Source organism: Lepidochelys olivacea, assembly GCF_965140295.1.
Source record: "Lepidochelys olivacea isolate rLepOli2 genome assembly, chromosome: 25".
Lineage (NCBI taxonomy): Eukaryota > Metazoa > Chordata > Testudines > Cheloniidae > Lepidochelys > Lepidochelys olivacea.
Genome location: NC_140435.1, coordinates 12,930,157 through 12,954,393, shown reverse-complemented (window position 1 = coordinate 12,954,393; position 24,237 = coordinate 12,930,157). Strand labels below are relative to the sequence as shown.

The 24,237-nt window shown below is 39.4% G+C and overlaps 1 protein-coding gene across 2 annotated transcripts; it reads left to right on the top strand.

Moving 5' to 3' along the window:
• Positions 1 to 16: 16 nt before the first annotated feature.
• LOC311512831 (scaffold attachment factor B2-like) lies at positions 17 to 23,923 on the top strand (the record flags this gene model as incomplete). 2 transcript variants are annotated; one of them, XM_084614195.1, is made up of 21 exons in its annotated part: positions 17 to 205; positions 1,025 to 1,112; positions 3,345 to 3,409; positions 3,496 to 3,774; positions 4,952 to 5,014; positions 6,079 to 6,106; positions 7,022 to 7,511; positions 7,919 to 7,965; positions 8,984 to 9,084; positions 11,263 to 11,412; positions 11,520 to 11,620; positions 14,015 to 14,151; positions 15,375 to 15,466; positions 16,021 to 16,157; positions 17,857 to 18,150; positions 20,475 to 20,612; positions 21,184 to 21,223; positions 22,119 to 22,240; positions 23,031 to 23,140; positions 23,325 to 23,391; positions 23,632 to 23,923. In XM_084614195.1, 21 exons carry the CDS (start codon positions 17 to 19, stop codon positions 23,756 to 23,758), a joined length of 2,865 nt encoding a protein of 954 aa, XP_084470321.1. In that variant the 3' UTR covers positions 23,759 to 23,923. The 2 variants fall into 2 exon arrangements, with proteins under 2 accessions (XP_084470321.1, XP_084470322.1); XM_084614196.1 differs by lacking the exon at positions 3,496 to 3,774.
• Positions 23,924 to 24,237: the final 314 nt, after the last annotated feature.

Genomic DNA, 24,237 nt, shown 5'->3' with positions numbered 1-24,237 from the left:
CCGGAGCAGCGGCGTCATGGCGGAGAGTCAGTCAGCGGCCGGGCTGGGGGAGTCCGCGCCCCTGGGCGGGGCGGCTCCCCCCGGCTCGGAGCCCGAGACCCGGCGGCTGAGCGAGCTGCGGGTCATCGACCTGAGGGCCGAGCTCAAGCGCCGCAACCTGGACAGCGGCGGCAACAAGAGCGTCCTGATGGAGCGGCTCCGGAAGGTGAGGCGGGGGACCGCGGGGGGAGGGGCGCTGAGGCTTTCCCGGGCTTGGGCGGGGGGGAGCGGGGGGACGCTGCTGAGAAAATGGCGCCAAGCGGGGAGCGAGCGGCGTCACGTGACTCCGCCGGGCCCGGCGCGAGCAGTTGCTGCAGCGCCGTGCCCCGCTCGGTGCAGGTCACGTGCTCCCCCCTCCTCCGCCCAGGCCGGTGTGGTCTCGAGCCCCGTCCCTGGACAGTGGGGGAGCCCCGCACCGGCCCCTCTAGTAACCATGCGCAGGAACCCCCCCTCCCCCCCCACACTTTCGTGCACATGGCACCTGCAGGCTTGGGCCGCGGGTGCCGTGTTCCAGTCAGAGGATGTGAGTGCAGTGCGCCGAGGTGGCTGTGCCGTATGGCAATGTTGTGGCGCCACTGACAAGGGTGACCAGATGTCCTGATATTTGGGGCTTTTTCTTTTATAGGGCTCTGTTACCCGCACGTCCTCTGCCCCTGTTTTTCACGCTTGCTGTGTGGTCATGCTACCACTGACCATAGCTGTCCATGGCTGCCATTCTCCACTTCCTTGAAACGGAGACACTATAATTCATCTGATCACCGGTGGGGGGGGCGCAAAGGAAAGGGGATGGGGTGCATTATAGAAAGCACCCCACACGTTGCTCTTCCACCAGTGCCCTGGGAATTTTTGATATTTCACTTTCATTTGGTCCTACTTGTAATGCTTAGAAGGTTCTATTGACAGCATTTTTCTCTATGGTGTGTTTAGTGCCCAAGACCAAGAGTGCTCTGTAAATAAAGAGTGGCTTTATATCTTTTTCCAATAGGCTATTGAGGATGAAGGGGGAAATCCTGATGAAATTCCAATGGTGTCAGAGATAATCATCAAGAAAACACCAAAGAGAAGCAGCAAAGGTACAAGGGAGTTGAGAGAGGATTTTTTTTTGGATCTTGCACCTACAAAGTAGAATCTAGCTTCCCTCTTTTTTTCTTTTCTTTCCCTGCTTTCACTCTGAAAAGTGTCTTAATTTTGGCAGAGTGAATTTATAGAGCTTCAGAATTTGTGATTAATAGTATTTGGTTGAGTCAGATATAGCACAAACAGGAGCACTGTAATATAAAATGTACAGTTTAGGCCAGTGCAGCTCAATCTTACCATCAACCTCTTGTGTTACTGACACTCTTTGTTAGTTTCTAAGGTGCCACAAGTACTCTTTTTCTTTTTCCCTACTTATGTGAGTTTCAGTATGATACCAAGTCCCTCATTAGTGAATTGCACATTTTGTTAAATATTAATCACAGGGCCGTGCATAACTGGGAATACTCCCAAACAAAGTGTGTTGGATTGCTAATCAGAATTTCCTGAAAGACCAGCTTAGAAAGGATTGACTTCTACTGCCAACGTAGTGAAAATTTATCATGATGTGTCTTTGCAGGAGGTTAGTTTGAGCCATTTTGAGGTGTGGTTGCTAGCCCTGTCAGGTTGTGGACAAATGAGAAACAGGGTGAAACAACCAAATTAATTTACACTTATGACCAAACTCAGAATTTGAGACCCAGCCTCCAGAGGTGAAAGGTTGGGGTGTTAATTTATTTCAGCTTGTAACCAAAATGTTAAAATTAAAATGTGTTACCCATTTGCTGTGATAAATTTAATCAATATAGATGAGCTCCCCTAAGTTAGTCTGCAACAGGAAGTTAATATATGCTTTTCAAGTATTTTTCACATTCCTGTTGATATATGGAGATGGCAACTAGCTACATGACAAATATAGAATAGCTGTTTGTGTGATGGAAGGTGAAATCACAAAGGGAGTTTCTAAAGCTTTTTCAACAAATAGCACATTGAAGACTCAAACACCCTTTTAAATATAAATAAATTGATTCCAGATTAAACTTAATTCAGTATATATTGGGCTGCAAGGCAGAAGGGAAAGTCATTTAATAGGTGTGCTACATGTGAAGACATGAATTTAGTACTTCAAGTTAAAGTTTCATATCCCAGGTTGAGAGTTCCTTATAGTTTTAAAACCTCTAGAGTTTATAACAGTGATGTATTTGCATTGCTGTAGTTAAAGGGCTGTTAGGGTTACCTTTAATTTCCTATTTACCTGGAAAGCTTCCTTCAGATAGTATTTATAATTACAGAATACCAGGTTTCACTTGAACAAAAACAAGTCATTAGATTTCTAATGGTCTGGAGTCATTTTATGCTGTGTATGAAAGAAATTTCTCTATTTCTGAAATGGGGGGTGGTGGTGTGTTACAGCTGCATAACTAACAAACTAAAGAAAGAATCTGTTCTAATACTAGAATTGTATACAACAGGGATTTTAAAAAACTTCTAACTTCCATTTAAATTCCTAATATAAAATAGTTAAAAGCTTTGAAGTGTGTTAGATGTGGAGTTGTTGGTGATGCACAAATGCTCACCTAACAATACTATGCCTGGCTCAGACCAATGTTAATAGTCACTCTTAACATTGGGTGGATTAAATTCACTTGTAAATTATTTTGGATAATTTTTCCCTTCCCAGAAAATATCTAAAACATGATTGCGACATGTCAGTATGTTAATAGAATGAAAATGTTCAAGCTGTGTTTCTCATTGTAGAAGGACTGTTTCTAAAACCTCTCTCCATTTCTTGTTCTGCTGTGCTTGTATTCTTTGAGGAAAATACACTTGTAAATGTGTGAGAAATTGTCTGTTTTCATGTGTTCCCTGTTGATCTGTGCTAGAACTGAAGTGTGTTGTTTCGGTAATGAGCGTTACTTATGGATGTTACTTATGGATCAAGCTGCTGAATGAATTCCTGGTGTAGTAAGATTTTTAGACAGATCATTATAATAAGCTTTTGAAAAGAGAAAATTAATGGTCTTTGAGATACTTAAGAACTACAGTCATGCATAGTCGGCCTAAAGATACCTTTAGCTTAGTCTTTTACGACTTACGTGTTATTGAACATTCAGAACTTTTATTGTAACTTACAGAAAGAAATGTGATGTTCAGAGTTATAGGACTGTTGAAAATAAGGCAAAGTATGTTACTTTTCTGTAAGAAAGTGGATTTAATACCTATTCTAGGAAGAAACATCTGAAAATTAGCAATGTATGAATTCATCATTCTAATAATCATAATGTTACTAGGGCGTAGACTAGAAGAAGAGGGAGTTGAAGATAATGGACTGGAGGAGGATTCTGGAGATGGGCAGGTACGTGAACCACATTTGAGGTGAAGAATAATAGTGCTGCATTCAAGTCACAATGACTATTATATATACTTTTTTTCTTTTTACAGGAGGATATTGAAGCAAGTTTGGATAACTTGCAGGATATTGACATGATGGATATTAGTGTGTTAGATGAAGCTGAAATAGATAATGGCAGTGCTGTAGATTGCGGAGAGGATTACAGTGCTGATAATATTCTTGACTCACTGTCTGATAGTAAAGAAAATGCTGATGCAGAAATGAAAGAACTTCCAGATCAGCCTACAGAATATGCTGTAGGTAACTTGGAGGCATCTCCACAGTTTTCAGAAATTAAAGAAGAATCAAGAGAAATACCAGTAGTGATGGTATGGATCTCTTACATGTGTGGAATCAGAATTTTTTTTTTCAAATTAATTAGTGCACCATTATCTAAACAATAGCAGAAATAATTTGGGGATCTAAATTTTTATGGCCATTGATTTTTTTCTGTTTGTGGAAATAGCATTTTTGATTTTAAAACATATTTAGGTTTTGTTTGCATGCATCATATTGCTACCCACAGTAGTAGTAGTAGTCTAGAAAGCATCATTTTTATTAAATCTTTGAATTCTCTATTTTGCCTTCAGTTTACATTCCCATTTTCTCTTGTTTTCCTTTGTTCTGGAGGGCAGTGAGGGATCCATATGTTTTAGTTGAGGGACTTCATAATTGTACAGTATGTTGCTTCTGGAATAATTCAGTGTATTTCAAATTTCTTGTTAGCTTTGGGGCTTCCATTCTGACTTTTAGAATGTTTTCATGCTGGCTTTCTGTGCTTATCGTCTGGTAATAGACTGCCACTTCAGCTTTGTCCATTAATGGTTGATGATAATCTTTCTCATGAATCTACAAGTTAAAACTCACTTGAAACGTTCAGTGGGGCAACGAAAGATAATTATTATTGCCCAGCCTCAGATAGGGAGTACAGATGTTACCTCTGACATGCATTGTCTCCAACCTGGGTTATGGGGATCCAGATTGCTGCTTTTGGTTCACTTTAGAAACGGCAGGAATAACTAAGGAAGTAGTTAAATAATTCAGATTTGATTATATTATTAAGGTAAAACTAATGAAGTCTGAGATTTTCTAAGCACTATTTAAATCAACTTGTTGTTTAGAAGTTGATTTTCTTGCTTTGTTTTGTAGCTGTGATTGAAAGGCAAATAAAAATTCCATATAGGATTTTCTGTTAAGATTGAAAGTTTTTATTTTTTAAAAAAGCTCAGACTTTTAAAGTAGGCAAGCAGAGTCTGGAGACAAAGAGAGAGCTCATTGCCTGTCTGTCTGTCTTTTTTTTTTTAAATGCAGTCATCCGTAACCATTTTTCACTTTCTTTGTTGCTCTGTTGAATGCTAGCAAATAATTGCTTAATAGCAGTTATCTGAAAAAAATCAGATAAAATATTTTGCCAACCTCACAATTTTTCATTCAGGTTTCATTATCAGTAAAGATGTGATGAATCTTCTGTATACAGTGACATATTTTTCCTATTTATTCTTTTAGGCAGAAAGTGAGGACATTGGAAACAGTTTAGATGTTTCTTCTTCTGATTTAACTGTAGTGAAGGTAAATTCTTTTTTAATCTTAAATTTAATGTCAATTATGACACATGCTGTATAAAGAGCTAAAAAAACCCTTAGTTTCTGGGGGGGAAATACAAATACCTAATTCTTATCTTCAGAAAACAGTCAAATTCTAAGTTATATTATGCATAGTAACAAAATTATATACCTTTCCCTATGTTGAATTTATCTGGTGATTGGAAGAATTGGGCCTTTTTTTATGCTTTGTTCCAAAATAATTTACTGTCAAAATATAACTGTCATATACTTGGCTATATTTCATATACCATTAAACTTTTGTATACACTCATGTTTATAATGTTCATTGTTACCATGATTGGGTGTGATATAAATTAGCTGAAACATAGGGCCTGGTTTTCAGACGTCTGGAGGATCCACAGTTCCCGTTGACTTCAACAGGAGTTGTAGGTGACTTGTACTTCGGCAAATCAAATTTGTAGTAGTTACATAGTGTTGGGAAAATGGTCTCTCTCACATAGGCACATGTATTTATAAAACTGTTGTCTGCTGATTTGTTTGCCTGTATTTTAAAGGCACTAGAGTGAACAGTACAGTATATACTTCAGCTGACTTAATAGCACTGTTGTGATTTTTTTTCCATCCTTTATATGATGGACATGACCTTAGTACTGTAATATGCTTTGAATACCCACAAAAACACTTAGCCCTGGTCTACACCGGGGGGGTGGGGTGGGGGGAGATGGATCTAAGTTACGCAACTTCAGCTATGTGAATAACGTAGCTGAAGTCAACGTACTTAGATCAACTTACCGTGGTGTCTTCACTGTGGTGAGTCTTAGATTTTTTTATATTTATATTTCATCAGTAGAAATTATAAGGTATTTACCTTAAAAATCTTACTCAAAAAATGATTGTTGTAAGGAAGTTGTTTTAAAATCTAACCTTTTCAAGGTTTATAAGAGTTAATAAAACTTACAGTAATTTTTCCCCATATTCTCTTTTGTAAATAATTTTAGACAAGCTCAGCATCTTTACATAGGATAGTGTTTTGTAATATATATATATATATTTTTTTTTTCCCTACAGGAAATTGAAGAACTACCTTTGGAGCCAGGTACTGTTTTGGGGGGAAAGAAAATAAAAAGCTAGGCTTTGAAATGGTTTTGCTCTTGCACCGATTCCTCTTGTACACTTATTTGTTTTATTTAACTGCATTACTATAGTGTGCATTATTCTAATGGTGCACAGTCCAGATCATTCAAGGATCATAGAGATTGGAAACCCAGTCATATCACCAGATCTGTGACAGTGTCATCTCTGTTTGAGAAATACATTCAGTGTGATGAAATGGTTGCTTTAAAACCTCTTTAAGTAAGCATGGTAATTAACCTAAGCCTTAAAAAGGTTCTGCATGTAAAACAGATCTTGTGATATCACACAGTACATTAACTCTGTAATTTTGAGTGGAGAAGTACACGTAGTATAATACTATAGTAGGGAACTAAAATTAAAAAGTGCCTGGATTTCAGAAGAAGGAAGACAGAGTTTCTTCATGGAAATTTCATACAGATACTGTTCACTTTTCTGGACTGCAAACATACTCATGCACCATCAGAAGATGTTCCGGTTTTCATATTGGACTGTTCTGCTAAAAGAATTTCACAGGAATTTGGGAATTGAACTGTCAAAGAATTGATGCAGTCAGTTAAGCATCTTGGACTTTGGAAGCTAACTTAGGAAGAACTAGAACTCAACTTGAAGAAGACTGTCAAGGATGAGACAGAAGGTTTTGTGTTTAAGTTTATTGGGCATTTTTCTTCCATGTAGCTTCCAGGCTTTAATATAATAGTTTGTTAGACTGCAGACAGTTTAGAACTTTAATATTGTGTACATTAGGGTTTTCCAATCTCTGTGTAGCTTAGAACTTCTCTTGGTGTTAGTGTGGCAGCCATGCCAGTTCCACATTTGTGATTGCTTTATTTCCCTGGTGATTAAATCTTGTGCCATTCTATTCCTGTTAAATCCGTAGAAAATGAGAAAATACTCGAGATTTTGGGGGAAACTTGTAAATCTGAACCACTTAAAGAAGAAATTTCCGAAGTGGAGCAGCCATATGCACAAGAAGCAAGTAACGCCGTGGCAGGCAAAAAGCTAGCAGAGGAAGAGGACGCTCTTGCTGCCAGTCAGTCGGAGGAAGATGCTTTAGATTTGGACAGCAAGTCAGCACAAGATCTTTCAAGGAAGGAAGCAAAGCATTTAGTTGTAGCAAAAGGGGAGACAAGTGAACAGACAATAGATGAAGAGAAAATGGACTCTGAATCTTTAGTAATAAGTGATCAGAGTAGCAAACCATCAGAAGGTCTGGAAGCCTCTAGTGGGGAAACAGCGGATAAAGATGCAGGTCTTGAAACCAAAGATAGTAAAGAAGATGCCAAGAAAACAGAAGACAAAGCTATTTCTGAAGAATCATCTGCTACTAAAGAGTCCTCTACCAATGAGGGCGGTGATCAGAAAAAGAGGTTTGTTTTTTCTCAGTTTTAGACCAGATGCTATCTTTTTCATTGGTCATTAAGTGATGCAAATAAGCTGTTTCCTTCAATTGGCCAGCAAGACTGATGAAATTGTAGTCTATTCCTAAAGAATCTTTTATTTCTTCTTGTGCAATTTTTAACTGATGGTTTGATTTCCTTCCTTTCCTCAACCTTCAAAGGTTGTTTTCTTAAATTCTTCCTAATTTTTATCTTCTGGCAAACAGAATTAATTGTCTGTTTAAACATCTGACTTCCCACATATCAGATTTGAAAAAGTTTGCAAAGGTGTCTTTTATTTCACAACTAATTTTCTGGTAGGTATTGAATTCTAGCACACATAATTAAGAGTTATTTTCACTTTTTCCTGGTTGAATAACACCGTTTTTTGTCTTTAGCTTTGTTGAGGATGCAGAGACAAAGACGGTCTCAAAAGATGAGAAAGGTACGTTGTAAAATTGAGACTGATTTGGAAAAATGTTAAAATACTAAATCTTATTCTTCCACATCCATCAGAGATCCAAGGGAGTAATTGAGTACACATTCCAGTTGCATTTTTTCGCTTGATTCTGCAAACACTTAGCCATATGCTTAATTTCACTACAGTGCAGTCCTATTGAAGTCAATGGGACTACTCTCAGTAGTAAAGTTAAGTGCAGGTGTGTTGATAGGACTGGGATGCATCTTCAAAAATATAATCTTGGCTGTAAAAAGTTGCTTCCTACTTCTAATGTAGGTTCTGATAATTTCTAATCAAGATTGTCATTGCAATGAGTCCTTACACTCTGTAGTCACTGAGGTGAGCTTTTAGTGCGTGGTGAACATTGATTCCATTTAAAGTTACTAGCATAAGGTGGTATGTTTCGTGGTACTATCCATTTTGATTTAATGTCATTCTATATAAAAACTTCTTGCTTACTGGTTAAAACAAAGGCAAGGATTACAGAAATTTTATCTAATACTTCATGATTAGATTTATAACATTTGTGGCACTCTTCAAAAGCATTCAAGTCTCCGGTAGTATTTTCCATTGTCCAGTAGAATCAGGCTTTCAGTAGATGAAAATTTCTTACACTTTCATTATTCTGCATGTCATAAGAACATAAGAACAGTCATACTGGATCAGACCAAAGGTCTGTCTAGCCCAGTCTCTTGTCTTCCGACAGTGGTCAATGCCAGATGCCCCAGAGGGAATGAACAGAACAGGCAATCAAGTGATCCATCCTTTGTCACCCATTTTCAGCTTCTGGCAAACAAAGGCTAGGAGCCTTGACATTACCATGTCATACTAATAGTTATGTCAAAAAATAGTGTGTTTTGAAACTGCAGAAGTTAAACTTCATGTATTTAAAAGTGCTCAACATTTTTAAGCTCAAAATGGTCTGAAGGAAATGGAGTTTCTAGGACAGTTGCTTTTCACTGCGACATTTTTCTGATACAGTAGTGATTTATTTTTTAATTAGGTCGTACAAGTAGCAGTTCTGGTAGAAATTTGTGGGTTAGTGGACTTTCCTCCTCTACCAGAGCAACAGACTTGAAGAACCTTTTCAGCAAATATGGAAAGGTATGTGTTTTTTATATAGTGCTTTTAAATTAAATGCAATTTTTTTACTTAAACAACTTATTAAAATTAAGTGGTGACTTAAAATCTTGCTATTGTTTACGTAATAATGAGCATCATGTTGAAATAAATTTTGTCTTCTGCCTACTTGTGTAAAACCTTAAGAGGAAAATGGGAGCGAACTGGCTGTATGACTGAACAGGCTAAGCTAATAGAACATAGAATTGTCAATTATTGAGGGTCAGATTTCCAGAGTCAGAGGCAAAGGGAGCTGGGCAATTGGCTGCCTTTTATGCCTTTGAAAATCTCCCCCGAGAGTATAGTCCTCTATCAAAAAGTTCTCAGAAATATCTGGTAAAGTAATGCAATGGTTGCCCAGATTGACCCCTCTGCAGAGGGTGTCCATGAGAGGTGGCATGCCTGTTCGAATACAGGAGTGGCAGAGCCAGGATCTGGCACCTTTCCCATCATAGTCACTTCTTCGCCGCCTGGTTATCCCACTGGAATCTAATGCTCTCTATCACATAGTACTGGCTTAGGGGTGACCCTTCCGTAGTTGCTACTATGAGAAACCAGGTCAGTGACAGTATGGTTCCTCCTGGAGCTTTTTAGTGTCAGCAAGGAAGTGGAATCTGGAACAGCTGGTAGCCACTTCTGCCTCCACTCCTCAAATGGCTTTTCCCATTTATAAAAAAAAAAATTAACTGGGATGCTCTGAAAGGTCAGCTGGTGGACTTCTTGGATCCACTGCTACGTGAGAGGCAGTCTGAGGCTATGTCTACACTTAAACACTGCAGCTGCACTGCTGTAGTGCTCCAGTGTAGACACTTACTACACCAACAGGAGGGATTCTCCAGTTGCTGTAGTTAATCCACTTTCCTGAGATGCAGTAGCTAGCTCAATGGAAGAATTCTTCCATGGATCTACGCTGGGACTTAGATTTCCTTAAGTATATCACTCAGAGGTATGAATTTTTTACACCCCTGAGTGACATAGTTGGTTGACCTAACTTCAGTTTAGACCCAACGTGAAGTCAGGGAGGTTTTTCTGACTCAGTAATTCCTTGTGTCATTTATCTCTTCAGAAAAGGTCATCTTTGTGTTGTTGAACATGCTTATAAATGTTCCAGCGAAAATCGTACTACTGCAAATGTATTTTGAGAAATATGTAAATGCTGCATTGTGTTACGGGATTAAATGAAGAAATTGGTTATGCTTATTTGGAGATTTATTCCTCTCATTTTTGTATATCATTTAAGTGAAGTATATTAACCATGTCATACTGATGGTGATGTTAATAAGGCAGTGCACTGGTATTGCTCAGTGCCGCAGAGAGGATGTAATTTTGCAGTTATCACGTCACACTACATAAACTGAATTAGTGTTTTTGTGCATACTACTATAGTAGCACTGTCTAAGTTTTTGGTATTAATTTTGATACTGTCAGGATGGAAGCTCCAGCAAGCTCTAGTACTTATTTCAGCAGTACTAGAATCTGCTCTAGAATTTTAAACTCTGGTCTTTTCAGAAATGTTGGCACTGCCATTGGCATGTAGGGAAATACTATTAGTATTTATACTTCACTTCGATAGGTGCTTCTCAGCACAACATTTTTAGAATACTCATGGCCAGATTGGGTACACCTCGGTTCCAAAATGTAATCTTGATGCCAGTATCAAAATCTGGACAACTGAAGTCAGGTGGTTTCTTTGAAGTGCTGTAAGCTCTTCGGGGCAGGGGCTGTCTTTTTGTTCTGTTTGTACAGCACCTGGCACATTTGGGGTCCTGGCCCATGCGTGTGGCTTCTAGACATTACGATAATACAAATAATAATGAAAATGGTGTTCCAATGGAATGGTGCAAAACCAACGTTCCTGGTACACGTGGCATAGCTGGCATTTTATTCTGTATACCAAGTACATTGTATCAAAGAAGTAGTAAATGGTGGATTCTCTGTAACTTGAAATCTTTAAATCATGATTTTGAGGACTTCAGTAACTCAGCCAGAGGTTTGGGGTCTATCACTGGAGTGGGTGGGTGAGGTTCTGTGGCCTGCAATGTGCAGGAGGTCAGACTAGATGACCATGATGGTCCCTTCTGACCTTAAAGTCTATGAGTCTTAGTCTGAGACTATGGTTGAAGATGTTGCAAAAACAATAATAAAAAATAACATTTCTTAAAGGTGGTTGGTGCAAAAGTGGTGACTAATGCTCGCAGTCCTGGGGCTCGCTGTTACGGTTTTGTTACAATGTCAACATCTGAGGAAGCCACCAAATGTATTGGTCACCTCCACAGAACAGAGTTACATGGGAAAATGATCTCTGTAGAAAAAGTAAGTGGTAATTTTCCAAGATGGATACCATAATGGGAATATAAGAATGCATGCATTAATGATCTCAGACTTGTAATTGATTATATTTTTGGCAAATACTATTCCAGGCAAAAAATGAACCAGCTGGGAAAAAACCTTCAGACAAAAAAGAAAGTGAAGCAAGGAAGGAGAGAGACAGGCACCATTCTACAGATTCCAAGTCTGAAAAGTAAAGTTGGTTTAAAAAACAAAACAAAACTGTGAAATGTAACTGTGAAAGACAAGTAATAGTTGAACAGAGTTTAGTTTTATTGATATAACTGTTTATAAAGTACCCAAACATGTTTTGTTGGTTCATGCTGTACCTGAAGGATTGATTGATATCAAGGAAGAATAAGCATTTTTATTGCACTGCACATCTTGCTTCATGGATCTTGTATTTGTGACCTTGAGAGTCCATGAAATGGAAATATCAAGAGGTTATATAACCTGTAGTTTCTTTCTTTCTTTGAAAGTTCATAGATTCCCCTTTATGCAAACTTGTGTACCTGATTCAGTTCAGTACTCTCCATTTGCTTTTACGGCCTCAAAGCTGTCTTGTTGCCCTGGTGCACACATTTCTGACTTAGTTATACAATTCGCTCTTAGCGATAGATACAGTTAACTTCTAATTTGTTTCAGAGTAACAGCCGTGTTAGTCTGTATTCGCAAAAAGAAAAGGAGTACTTGTGGCACCTTAGAGACTAACCAATTTATTTAAAATAAATAAATTATTAAATTTATTATTTAATAAAAGCTCATGCTCAAATAAATTGGTTAGTCTCTAAGGTGCCACAAGTACTCCTTTTCTTTTTTTCTTCTAATTTGTGTGCATCAAGTTAGTCTTGTAAGATCCAAGGCTGATACCTCTTTAGAGTCAGAAAAGGTCTCTCATGTCTAATCTACATTGGAAAAGGTTTGCTGGTGTAACTAGTGTCATATCCTCCTAGTGTAGATGCAGCTTTTGTCAGAAATATGCTTTTGCCAGTATAGCTTATACCAGTTCCTCAAATGAAAGAAGCTATACTTGCAAAGGCTCTCTTGCTGGTACAACTATGTCTGCACTAGGGCTTTTGCCAGTATAAAAATATCATAAAAATCACACCACTAAATGACACTGTATTAGCAGAAGTTTCTAGCGTACACTTGGCCTTACTTAGATTGCAATTTATACTTCTGTTTCCAAATCCTAGATCTGCTTTCTATTTTAAAGTGGTGCAAACTTTACTTCAGCACCTTAGGCCTTCAGGGGGCGTCATGTCAGACTCCTGATCCATGTAGTGATCGTTCCCTTTCTTAGGCCTGACTAGCCTTGATAAATCCTGTACTTCTGGAATGTGACAGTTCAGTACTACTTGCAGTAACTAACATCTGGAGCTTATATGTTCAATATCATGATTGTTTCCTTTCGGAATTATTCATGCCTTTCAAGGATACTAGAAAGAGATAAGTAGTGTCTTCTGGGATGCTAGTACACTGAATGTGTGAGACAAATAAGGTGACCAAGAATCCTCAATGCAGTAAAGCACTGCATAGTGTGGCTTTTCCTTCCATATTGGCTTAGTCCAGTTATTTGTAGCTTGGGACCTGGTCATATTGCTTTGGGCCCTATATTGGTATCTCCTGATCCCGTTCATTTTTATGTAAACCAGCATAGACACTGTGGTCGTCATAATTGTTTCATATACATTGTCCTCATAAATGAGGTATTAAAGGGTCTTCCTGTAATGTTAATGGAACGGAGTCAGCATCCTAAATTTTCAAATCTTCCTGTTACTTAAGTAGCTTCCTTGAAAGACTAATCCCGATTTCTAAAAGGGCTGCTAGAATGGGTCATGAGATGTCTGCTAATATTTATTTTCCCTGGGGCATGATAGCCTGTACTGCTTATTTGAGCGGCATTTCATTTCACAGTATTCTTAGGGTTTGTCTACACTGGCAGTTTACAGCGCTGCAGCTTTCTCGCTCAGGAGTGTGGGGGAAAAAAAACCTCTGAGCGCTGCAAGTTTCAGCACTGTAAAGTGCCAGTGTAGACAGTGCACCAGCGCTGGGAGCTGTTCCCCTCATGGAGGTGGGTTTTATTTATTTTTTTTTTTACCACCAATGTTGCTAGTGAAGACATGCCCTTAGATGTTACACTCTATTTAATTTACTTGCCAAAGTCCTGATTACTGATTTGAGTATTACTTGAGCAGTTTTTTATGACAGAACATATTTGCAAAAGCTTTTATCCTACTCTAGTTCACTCTGTATGGATGTCTGTTTTTAAATGGCAGAGTGAGCTATATGTGAAGATTCATTATGGATGGAATTAACAACAATTTGGAAAACTTAATATTCAAAAGGATCACCTACTGTTCTTTCTAATTTGTTTGGATCTTTCTAGCTTTCATATTCAGTCAGCTAAATTAAGGAAAATGTGTGCAAGTGTGTGTTGCATTCAGGATTTGGCAAATTGGAAGAGCTTACTAAATTTCAGTTTTTGGATGTCTTTTGTGGCTCATGTAGAAATCCAAAAGAAGTGGAATTGTGTAGATAACTGTGTTCCTATGTACTGTACTATTAAAGCTCAGTTTATTTATAGGTCTGTCAGTATTAAAAAGGACGAGAAGACAGATAAAAAAGACGATACTAAGAAAACAGAGAGAGATGAAAAAGAAGAAAAAGAGAAAGATGAACAGAAAACTACATCCTCCAATCGCTCTAGGACTAGCAAATCAGGTAATGTAAACTGCTTTCTAAATAGAGAACTGTATTACAGACATGGTTTGTATGGACAACTAAGTGACAAAAGATAGACTTTCCAGACATATATATAGATTAGATTGTCATGCCGTATCCAGTGAAATCTGTGGGGAAAGTGATAAAACATGGAGAATTCTTCCTCTGTGCTGGAGAAATTTTCATAATATTCAATACCCTGTGTTTTAAAAAAGAGTACAAATAGGGAACTGTTTGAGAACTGTTGACTCTTTGGAATTTAGACCTGTAATCTAAATATTAGTGGCAATTTGGTGTCCTTCAAAATATTTGCAATTTTATTACATTGTAGATAAATGCTTTTAGTTGTTTGTTTTCCTCTCCCCAAAGGATTTTTCTATTCTGAACAAAGTGTGTTTTTATATTATAAAAAAACCTCACATGTAGTGTAAAATACATTTTAATTATGAAGACACAGCTAATTTAAAGAAGTCTTTATTATTCTACTTAAATTATTGCAATTTAGAATATTTATTCTATTCAGCAACAGATAGTATTTCAGCAAGTTTAACACTCCATTAAGAAGAATGGTTGAAGCTAATTCATACAGCATTATGCTGTTTCTCTGTCAGACTCTCAACAGAGCAGCAGCTGTTTGATTTAGGGCATAATGGGTTTAGATTTATAAAACTGAAAAATTTGTGGAAACAAAAATCATACATTTTTATTCTATCTTTTTTTTATTCTCTGTGAAACTCTTGCCTCTGGTTATAAGCAGGAAGTAAATTTAGTCTAAAGTTTTGCTGATATGTATAGAATCTGGTGCAGTTCATGGTCTGTCTTTTGAATGCGAAACTTAGTTTTCTGTCCTACATTGTGTGAAAAAAAATGCATTTTAAGGTGCAAAAGTGGACTTAAATTCACTATTTTGAATTTTTTTGTCCTCTTCAGATAACAGCAGAAGTCTTACTGTAATCTCCCATTATTTTTCTTGTTTCCAAAAGTTAACGAAGGCAAGCATTCTGAAGCCCTAATTTTACTAATACTCCATTTTCTTTTATATAAATCTCATATTAAGGTTAAAAAAATTTAACCTCCAGCCTCTCACTTCAAAAAAAAAAAAGGATGAACATAGTTCTGTGGTTGTAATATTTATTAAAAAAAAAATCTAAGATATAAATGATTGCACTTGCCACAGTTTGTTATATTCATTACACAATCTTTGGTTTTTTTGGTTCATTTAGGAAGTCGAGGAATTGAAAGAACAGTAATAATGGATAAATCCAAAGGAGAACCAGTTATTAGTGTGAAAACCTCTACCACATCAAAAGAGAGAGTAAGTACAATTTCAGTAGAAAACTTATCTATGAAAATAGATTTAAACCAACTTTCCCTGTACCTCTGCAGAGTATTTGACTTGCATTTTTAAAACTGTGGTGGTTCTTTCTAAATAAGGGGATTTGGCAAGTCATATGACACTATATTGGTAAATGATTATGCCCTGTCTATGCTACAGCTTTCTTCACTGCTATTATAGGCAGAATTGCACATATTTAATGGAACAAGGCCATTAAGACATCACGCTGCCCCAGATGTGTAGAGTCAGGAGCAGTGGGTGTCACTACACCTTTAAAATGGTATGGTTTGTGTTGCCCCAGAGACAAAACTAGCTAGCAGACTCACTCCCCAAAAATTGTAGCCAAATTATTGGTGCTGCCTACAACTCTCTTCCTTCTAGTTTACCTGCAAAGTGCCTACAATTATTTGTCGCTCTGGTAAGGAAGGGGGGATAATAGTGGTCCTGTTTGTGGGCATTTATCTTATCTGGTCTCTGGAAATGTAATCCAAACACTTTTATTCTGGTTCATGTATTACTTTGATTAAATGCAGAATACTAAGAGCCAGGATCGCAAGTCAGAGAGCAAGGAGAAACAAGATATTTTATCATTTGATAAAATCAAAGAACAGCGAGAGCGTGAGCGACAGAGGCAGAGAGAACGAGAAATCAGAGAAACGGAGAGACGCCGGTGAGCTTAGCGTCATCGCTACCCTGAGCATCGGGAGCCCCCACACCCAGACTCCCACCCCACTGAGTTCCAACCAGCTGCAGCCTGACCTCCCACCCCACCAAGCCCGACTCCTCCAGCACCCAGATCCTCCACTGAGCCCCCCCGACCGCCCCAATGCTGACCTATAACCACCTTCACCTGGACTCCCCTGCAGAGTCCCATTCCCCCTGCACCCAGAACCTCCCACCGAACTCCTTTGCATCTGGACCCCCACTAAGCTCCCCATACAGTGATCCCTCCCCCTGTGGCTGAGCAGCATTTGGGCCAGGACGTGGGGGAAGGGGTCATTGCATGGAGAGCTGCTCTCCCTGTCCACCCATCCCCAATATATCCAACCCCCACCCCACCGAGCCTCACCTCCTCCTGCATCCAGACACCCATCCCCCAACCCCGTGCAGAGCTTCCTGCGGCCAGGGGAGGTTTCTGGGGGTTGATCTGCCTGAACAGATGTGCCTGCGCTGCCAGGGAAGGGTGAGTGCGCACTGGTGCAGCTTCTCTTTGCTTTCCCACAGAAACCATTTTTCTGTGGGAAACAGAGAATCTGTAGGGAGCATGTTTCTGCACATGCGCAGTGGCACAGGCTTCCCCCAGGAGTAAAATATGATTCAACCTGATTGAACTATTAATTCAAACCATTCAGATTTGGCTCCTTGTTCTGATCGCAGATTGTCTGCAGAAATGATGACTTTTTAGGGGGTTGTGATTCATAGTGGTTTAGTGTACAGTTTAACAAATGTACTTAGGCGTAGTGGGTACTATATTGTGTATTCAATATTTAGAATGCAGTGAACTGTCCCTAATGCACCAACATGAATCATTTGGTGTAATAGAAATTAAATGTATTCCTTCCTTGCTAACGGGGCAAAACTGGAATGTTTTTATATGACTTTTTATCCTTACTGCTATGCAAGGGACGAATTGTCACAGAACATGTTACAGGATCATTTACCCTGCTTTGAAAATCTCTGCATTTATGTAGTAGCAAGAGATTGTTATCCTGTGATGATACAGTTCTGTTGACACAGTCTGTTATGAAAATGACAATTTAGTGTTGGAGCTGTCACCTCATGCATTGTTGTATTCAACTTCAAAGTTTAGTCTCCTGTATCTTTGTCCATTGGTCTGGGTTTATATTTTTCTGGTGCTATTTATTCCATGAGCTTTAATGGAACCTGCAGTAAATCTTTTGAACAGAAGCAGAATCTTTTCTTGTTATTCAGTAACACTTAGGTATTTTCAAATTTTGCATTTAGCTTTGCTAAAATACCTTGGTTTTAACTTCGCTTGTATTGAACTTTCACCCTGAAGGGAGAGTAAAATTATTGTCTCCCTTCGGGGAGTTGCATGCCTGCTACCTTTTCTTCCAGAAGAATGTAAAGAGGGACATAGAACTCCTCACCTTAGAGGAAAGCATTTTCAAAACTGCTCCCTAAGGAAGGGGTGTTATCACTACTAAATTCTTGCCTCTCGTCTCATTGTGTGTGTATATTGTTGCTTTTTTAAAAACTATTTCAAGTGACTGTGATGTTTGTTTAGTAGAAAATAACAAAGTCAGCTGGGTTGTGTGGGAGAAGATCTAGGAAGCCTTCAAAAAATACGTCACTTGAAGGTGTAGTGTACCCTTTAAAACCAACAAATCTCTACTTCCCCTTTTCAGAGAACGAGAACGACGAGAGCGAGAGCAGCGTATTCAAGCCATTCATGAACGGGATGAAAGACAGAGGCTTCAGAGAGAGCGCGACCGACTTGAATTTCAAAGGCAGCGGCTTGACAGAGAGCGTTTGGAGAGGGAGAGGCTGGAGAGAGAGAGGATGCACATCGAGCAAGAAAGGAGGAAGGAACAAGATCGCATACAGCGAGAAAGAGAAGAGCTGCGTCGTCAGCAAGAACAACTGCGCTATGAGCAAGAACGGCGATCGGCAATTAGAAGACCTTATGACACTGATGCAAGGTAAGTGACTGCAGTGAAATTCCAAATTTTAGAGTGTGTTTATAGCAGGAAGTTTAAGGCTGTAATCTGAGATTGTTTTTTATGCAATTAGGAAGAACTCTTCTTAGAACAGATGCTAAACTTCTGAGCTCCACCCCTGTTTCTAGCTCGGTTTGTTTGGTTTTTTTTTCTAGTTAATTTGATGTTTTTAAATAAGCACAATCAGCAAAACACACAGATGTGTATTAATAAACTCAAAAAGCAGTAAATGCACATCCAAAGTAGATTACAAAACAATGCAGTCAAACAGCCACAGCAAATGAGGAATCCATTACCATGGGGTGTTAAGTGCAGCTACACGAATTAAGGTTACATCTATGATTCTTGAGGAGAAGGAACTCTTTTCTCTCCCTGCTCGTTGAAGCAGACTTTTATCTACCTCGACCCATAGAATGGTGGAAGTATCTTCCTCATTGGCATTAAAGATGCTCTTTTCTAGGTAAGGACCTAAAGAAATTGTGTTTTTTAACAAATAAATTCATAGTAGTCTCAAGGGTAAGTATTTGAATTTCAGTGGATACGGATGGCTGCCAAATCCCCCCTAAAGTGCTGCAATTTTTCCAGCAGCAGGGAGGCAGAAGCAGGCATCCCTGTTTCCACTTCCCTGCTAAGGCTGCAGCTACTCCAGGGGGTTAACAGGCTGATTCCAATCCTGGGTTCAGAGGTAATAGGTCATTTGGATCCTGGGGAGTAGGGTGGGTGGTGGTTGGGGTAGGTGTGTCTCAGCCGATGGCTCTATGCAGCCTGGCCTAATAGGGTTTGGGGCCTGGCTTTCTTCATGCCCACCTCTGGCCCAGCCTGTCTGCTGCTGCGTCCTGGCGGGTGGGGGGAGAGGGGCAATGTTGTTAATGCATCGCAATCAGGAGCCCCATCCCATAGTGGCCCCCCACAGGCCTGGGGGAGATACTGCAGCTCCAGCTGGCAAGGAGCTGAAAGTGTGTGAGGAGCCCTGGATCAGGGTGAGACCAGGATCCATCCCCCATTCCACTCCCCTCTGCCAGGGCAGGATCCCCTCCCACCCATGCTCCAAGTGGATGATCCCATTCTGAGCTCCTTGCCAGCCCATGCTGTGGTATCTTCCCCCGGACCCGCTGGGGGAGCAATGTGGCAGGCTGAGCTGGAGCTCCTAATTGTTGTGCGTTGTCAGTGCTGGCCCTTCTTGCTGCCATACCCTCCCTGCCCTCACCACACACGAGCAGCTGAGTCCCCGCTACTGCCTCTCACCTGTAGAAAAAATCATGGTATTGGGCTAATTTGATTATTTCTGTGTGGTCCTTGAAATCTTGATTTACATATAAGGCAAGAAGCATTTTAATCACTTGTGCCTTGCCAGCTTTTCACCTTGACTCTGTCTGTTTCTGAGGCAAATATTCACAATAAATTTCAGTTCACATAGCTAGCTGAGTGCCCAGTGAGTATAAATTATATTGCTGGTGACTTTTGAACTCTTAAGATTTTAGAGCATGAGTCAATGCAATAGTGTACGATCATTCCAAATTAATTCTTAACCAGGTATCCTGAACAATATTGATATTTGACAATCCAGCTGCACACAGCTTTACAAATGATGATAGTGCTCTCAAATGTGTCTTGTCTGCTAGATATCAGTTCACCTTTGCAGTGTCTGTCTGAGAGGGCTGCAGGCTGATAGAGGAATATCGGAGTGAGTTGCCTGAATTTAACATGTTCTGAAAGCTGATTCATACCTATTTTTTTGATGATATACCTGAAATGTAGTCATTTGGGGACAAATTCAACCCTGGTTTAATTCTGGTGAAGTGCTCCTGGGGGGTTACACCAGGGTGAATTTTGCCCTCAGTCACCTACCCTTTTTGCCTTACTCGGTCACCTACAGTCACCAGTTTTACTGCAGAAATAAAAAATAGCCAATTGGAAGCTGTGCTGCGATGTACATAATACTACGTGACAGCACTCAATTATGACTCCTACAGAAACTACTCTCTCCAGGGAAGTTACACAAGGGGTTGTAGAAATTGTGGACTTGAATCATAAAACACAAATGTCAGAAGGATTAAATAGTCTTTCTACTCTCATTTCAACATACGCCGAGATTAGGGTGTGTGCAGTATTGGTGCAATTAACTTCTTTTCTGAAATTGAAATGAGAAGTCAGTTTGGCACGTCAGGGATTTTAATTATCATATCAAAAATATAACTATTGAATGTTCAGCTTACCACAGGTTGCGTTAAGTGAGACTTGGTTTAGAAAGACCAAGATGGAAAAATTATTGCTTCACATTGTATTAAACGTGCACTTTCTTACAGGCGAGATGACTCCTACTGGCCAGAGGCAAAGCGCATGGCGATGGATGATAGATACCATTCTGATTTTACCCGCCAAGATCGCTTCCATGATTTTGATCACAGGGATCGTGGCCGATACCAAGATCATTCTGTGGATAGGTTAGAGATGTGTGTTTTTTTTTTGGTTTTTTTTTTCCTCCTGTATTCGCTGAAATTAAGAAAAAAAAATACCTAGTGTCGTATCAGGTTTACTATTTGCTTGTAAAATAGTGCAAAAAAAGTAGGGATTAGAACTTGTGTGTTCTTATGGCTATATGTGTATCTGCTGTTTGCAAGCTTGTGTATGTTACTTCTGTGCCACTTCGGTTATTTCTCCAGCTCTTTGTGTTTGTGGTGTTTATTGTGTACCCTTTCTTGGTCCCAACCCTTCCTTCCTGTCAGGTCTGACACAGAGCTATTGCCTCCGGTGCTTTGTCACATTTCAGTGATACTGCCGCTTGTGTTGCCCTGGCACACACAATTTTAGTGCCGTGGTATGTGTTTGCTTTTGGTAAACCAGTTTCTCTAATCCTAAAACTATATTTCTAATAAAATAAGTATTCCCATTTCCATACTTCACAGTGTAACAAATACCAGCATTCAATGTAGATTACTTCTTCAAAACCCCAGTATAATTTAACTGGAAGATCTATCCATTGTTACTGAATTGCTCTCTTTTTTTTCACCCCAGGAGAGAAGTTTCAAGGGCAGTGGCAGATCGAGATGGGCAGGTGGGTTAAGTGGAAACACTTGCGTCATAAACATGTGCATTTAGATAGTGCCTTTCTTTTGGAAGGATCCCTGGGTGCACAGGGCTCTTAAATGCAGCCGCCACTGGCATGAAACGCAACAGCTGTTTAATAAACAACTGATTTCCCACACTGAATATGCAATGCATAAATCAGTTGCTAACTACAGTAGTTGTCATAGATTAGGAAAAAACACATCTAAATGATTGAAGTTACCATATGGATTCTCTTTTTGGGGCTAGGTGGTGAAAAGAAAGTGTGTTCTGGTTATTGGTGTCAGATGCATTATCAGTAAATGTAACGTGTAAGGTAATTATTCTGGCACTCTATCCATGAACAGCAAAGAACCTATTGTCTTCAATATAGCAAAATGGTCTATAGAAAATGCAAAGGTGCCATAATACAGAGGGGCAAATGTAACCGTGCAACAAATATTACCTTTTTAAAAACATTGAGGTAGGGGCTGGATTGGTACTTTGGAAATCTAAGAATTCTGTTGACACTTTACCAAAGTGGAAGAGTTGAACTGAGAATAGTTCATGTAAAGTTATTTGAACCTGGGAGAAAGAACTGAAGCAAAGACAAATGGTTAAAGGGATTGGAGTAAAATTGCATTCCACCAAAATATTAATTAATACACAGAATGAGCCTTAGAGTAGTAAGGAAACCAGTGAAGAGTTTTGAAAGTTATTTAAAGGAGAAAATATTGCTCCAAGAGCTCACACAAGTAGATGGTCATAGAGGGGCTATATGGAATCTTGCTGTCAAAAATGCCCTAGTGACTTGATAGGTTGTGGCACTGGTTAAATTCTGTTGACCAGCGTTTACCAATTTGAGAATTAAATTACAGCATTCATGTGTGTCTTTCGTCTTTCAGCATTATCCAGATGAGCGCCATGGAGGACCAGAACGTCACTCGCGGGATTCACGGGACAGTTGGGCTGGCTATGGGTCTGACAGAAGAACGAGCGAAGGGAGAACGATACCTCCACAGTCCCGGTTAGTATGTGTAAATGAGGACAGTCATTCACCAGTGCTCATGCTCTTCGAAACGTCAAATAAACTCTCTGAAGGGTCATAGTGGGAATCAGTTTTACAAGTGTAAATCCTCTCTCCAGATAGTTTCATTGAGGGTCTGTTCTCTCCTGGGTGTGCAGTGAATTTACATGTAGCTCCCTTGTGCATCAAGAGAATGGAGCTCTCTAGTGAGTAAAGAGCTGCTGTGCAAGCTGCTCTGCCAGTGGAATCATGGTTCTCTTGTAAGGGCTTCCTCTTCCCGGGATAAGATCCAGTTCTTTCACTCACGCTCCAGAAATTCTCTGAAAAGGAGCTAATTTAGGGCTGGTAGTCTGGATTTGAGATTGTATGTATTAATAGAAAGCAAGCTAGAATCTTGGTGGAAAACCTGAGATGGGACTAATCTGAAATCCCGGATGTTTTTTTTTTAAAAAAACCATCCAGATTTTGCATTATTGTTCTGTATATTAAATCTACACCTACACTTCCTGAAGTGATATTACTCCATTAGTAGGTCCATGTTAAGTATTGAGTGTTGCAGTATGTTGTGATATTAACTGATTGTCTGTAGATCAATTAAGAAAATTGTTTTCTGTGTTAGAAACTTGTTGAACAATCTTCCTAATTTGATTGTATCCACTGTAAATGTAGGATTTGCATAGATATAGCTTGGTAAATGATTTTAATAAGTTTACGTATGGGGTATTGTATTTGGCTTCACCATCACGCACCTAGAAGATTTTCTTTCATTTTTTTTCTTTTGTTTTTTAAGAGATGGACGTGACTGGGGAGATCATGGTCGAAAGTTAGAGGGGCATCAAGATCGTTCATGGCAGGGCAGTGCAGATGGAGTGATGGGACGGGATCATGAGAGATGGCAAGGTATACTTGCTGCTTAACAGTGTGATTATGGTTTTTGTAGGCATTACTGCTGTTGAACTTGTAGTGGTAGTTAAAACTCATACTGAGCTTTAAAAGCATTACCAAGCAAGCAAAATTCTGGGAATAAGGTGTTGCTTTTTAAAAATGCTTTATTTTTATTTAAACGCTTTCCACTTTATTGTAGGTGCTGATAGAGTCATCCCTGCTCAGTCCACACCAGCCCATGTGATGAATCGAGGAGCAGTATCTGGGTAAGAAGCTTAGTCAAAGATTTTTGGTCCTTTTCCTTTACTTCCTTTCCCTCTACTTCCTTTCCCTCTGCATGTTGTAATTGAATCAGTTGAGTAATGTTTCCGTGATTTTATCTGGTGCATTTTATTTCAAGAATAAAAATCATTAAAAAAATGTAAATACTACAAAATCACAGCAATGTTACAAATTTGCAATGAAGATTAAAACACACATTTTAAAAAGCTTGACTTTGCTCCTAGGCGTGGAGGCTTCATGCAAAGTGGAACGCAGAGCCAGATAGTGCAGGCTAGTGGAGTGCCAGGAGCATTTGCAAACCAGGACAGAGCAAACAGACCCAGTGATCCCCGCTTCACGCACCGCTACTGAAATTTTTAACCTTCTCTGAATGTAAGATGGCTACAGTGGTGAATTCTATTACCCAGGGTCACCTTGAATTTATGTAATTAAAAATCTGCTGCCATATTGTAATAGAAAACTATGTGAACTCATTTGTTTGTTTTTTGTAATAAATGTGTTCTTGTTCAAACACCACTTAAGTTTCTGTTAATGAAACATTCCATTTTTCATAATAATAAAATTAGTTTACAGCTAACGCTCTTCTTTGTTTTCATGGTCTTCGGCCATTCTGTATCACGAAGAGAAGTATAAAAAAATGTGAATTTAAGTACATAAGAGCAGCCATACTGGGTCAGCCCAAAGGTCCAGCTAGCCCAGTATCCTGTCTTCGGACAGTGGCCAACGCCAGGTGCCCCAGAGGGAAAGAACAGAACAGGCAATCAAGCGATCCATCCTCTGTCACCCATTCCCAGCTTCTGGCAAACAGACACAATCCCTGCCCATCCTGC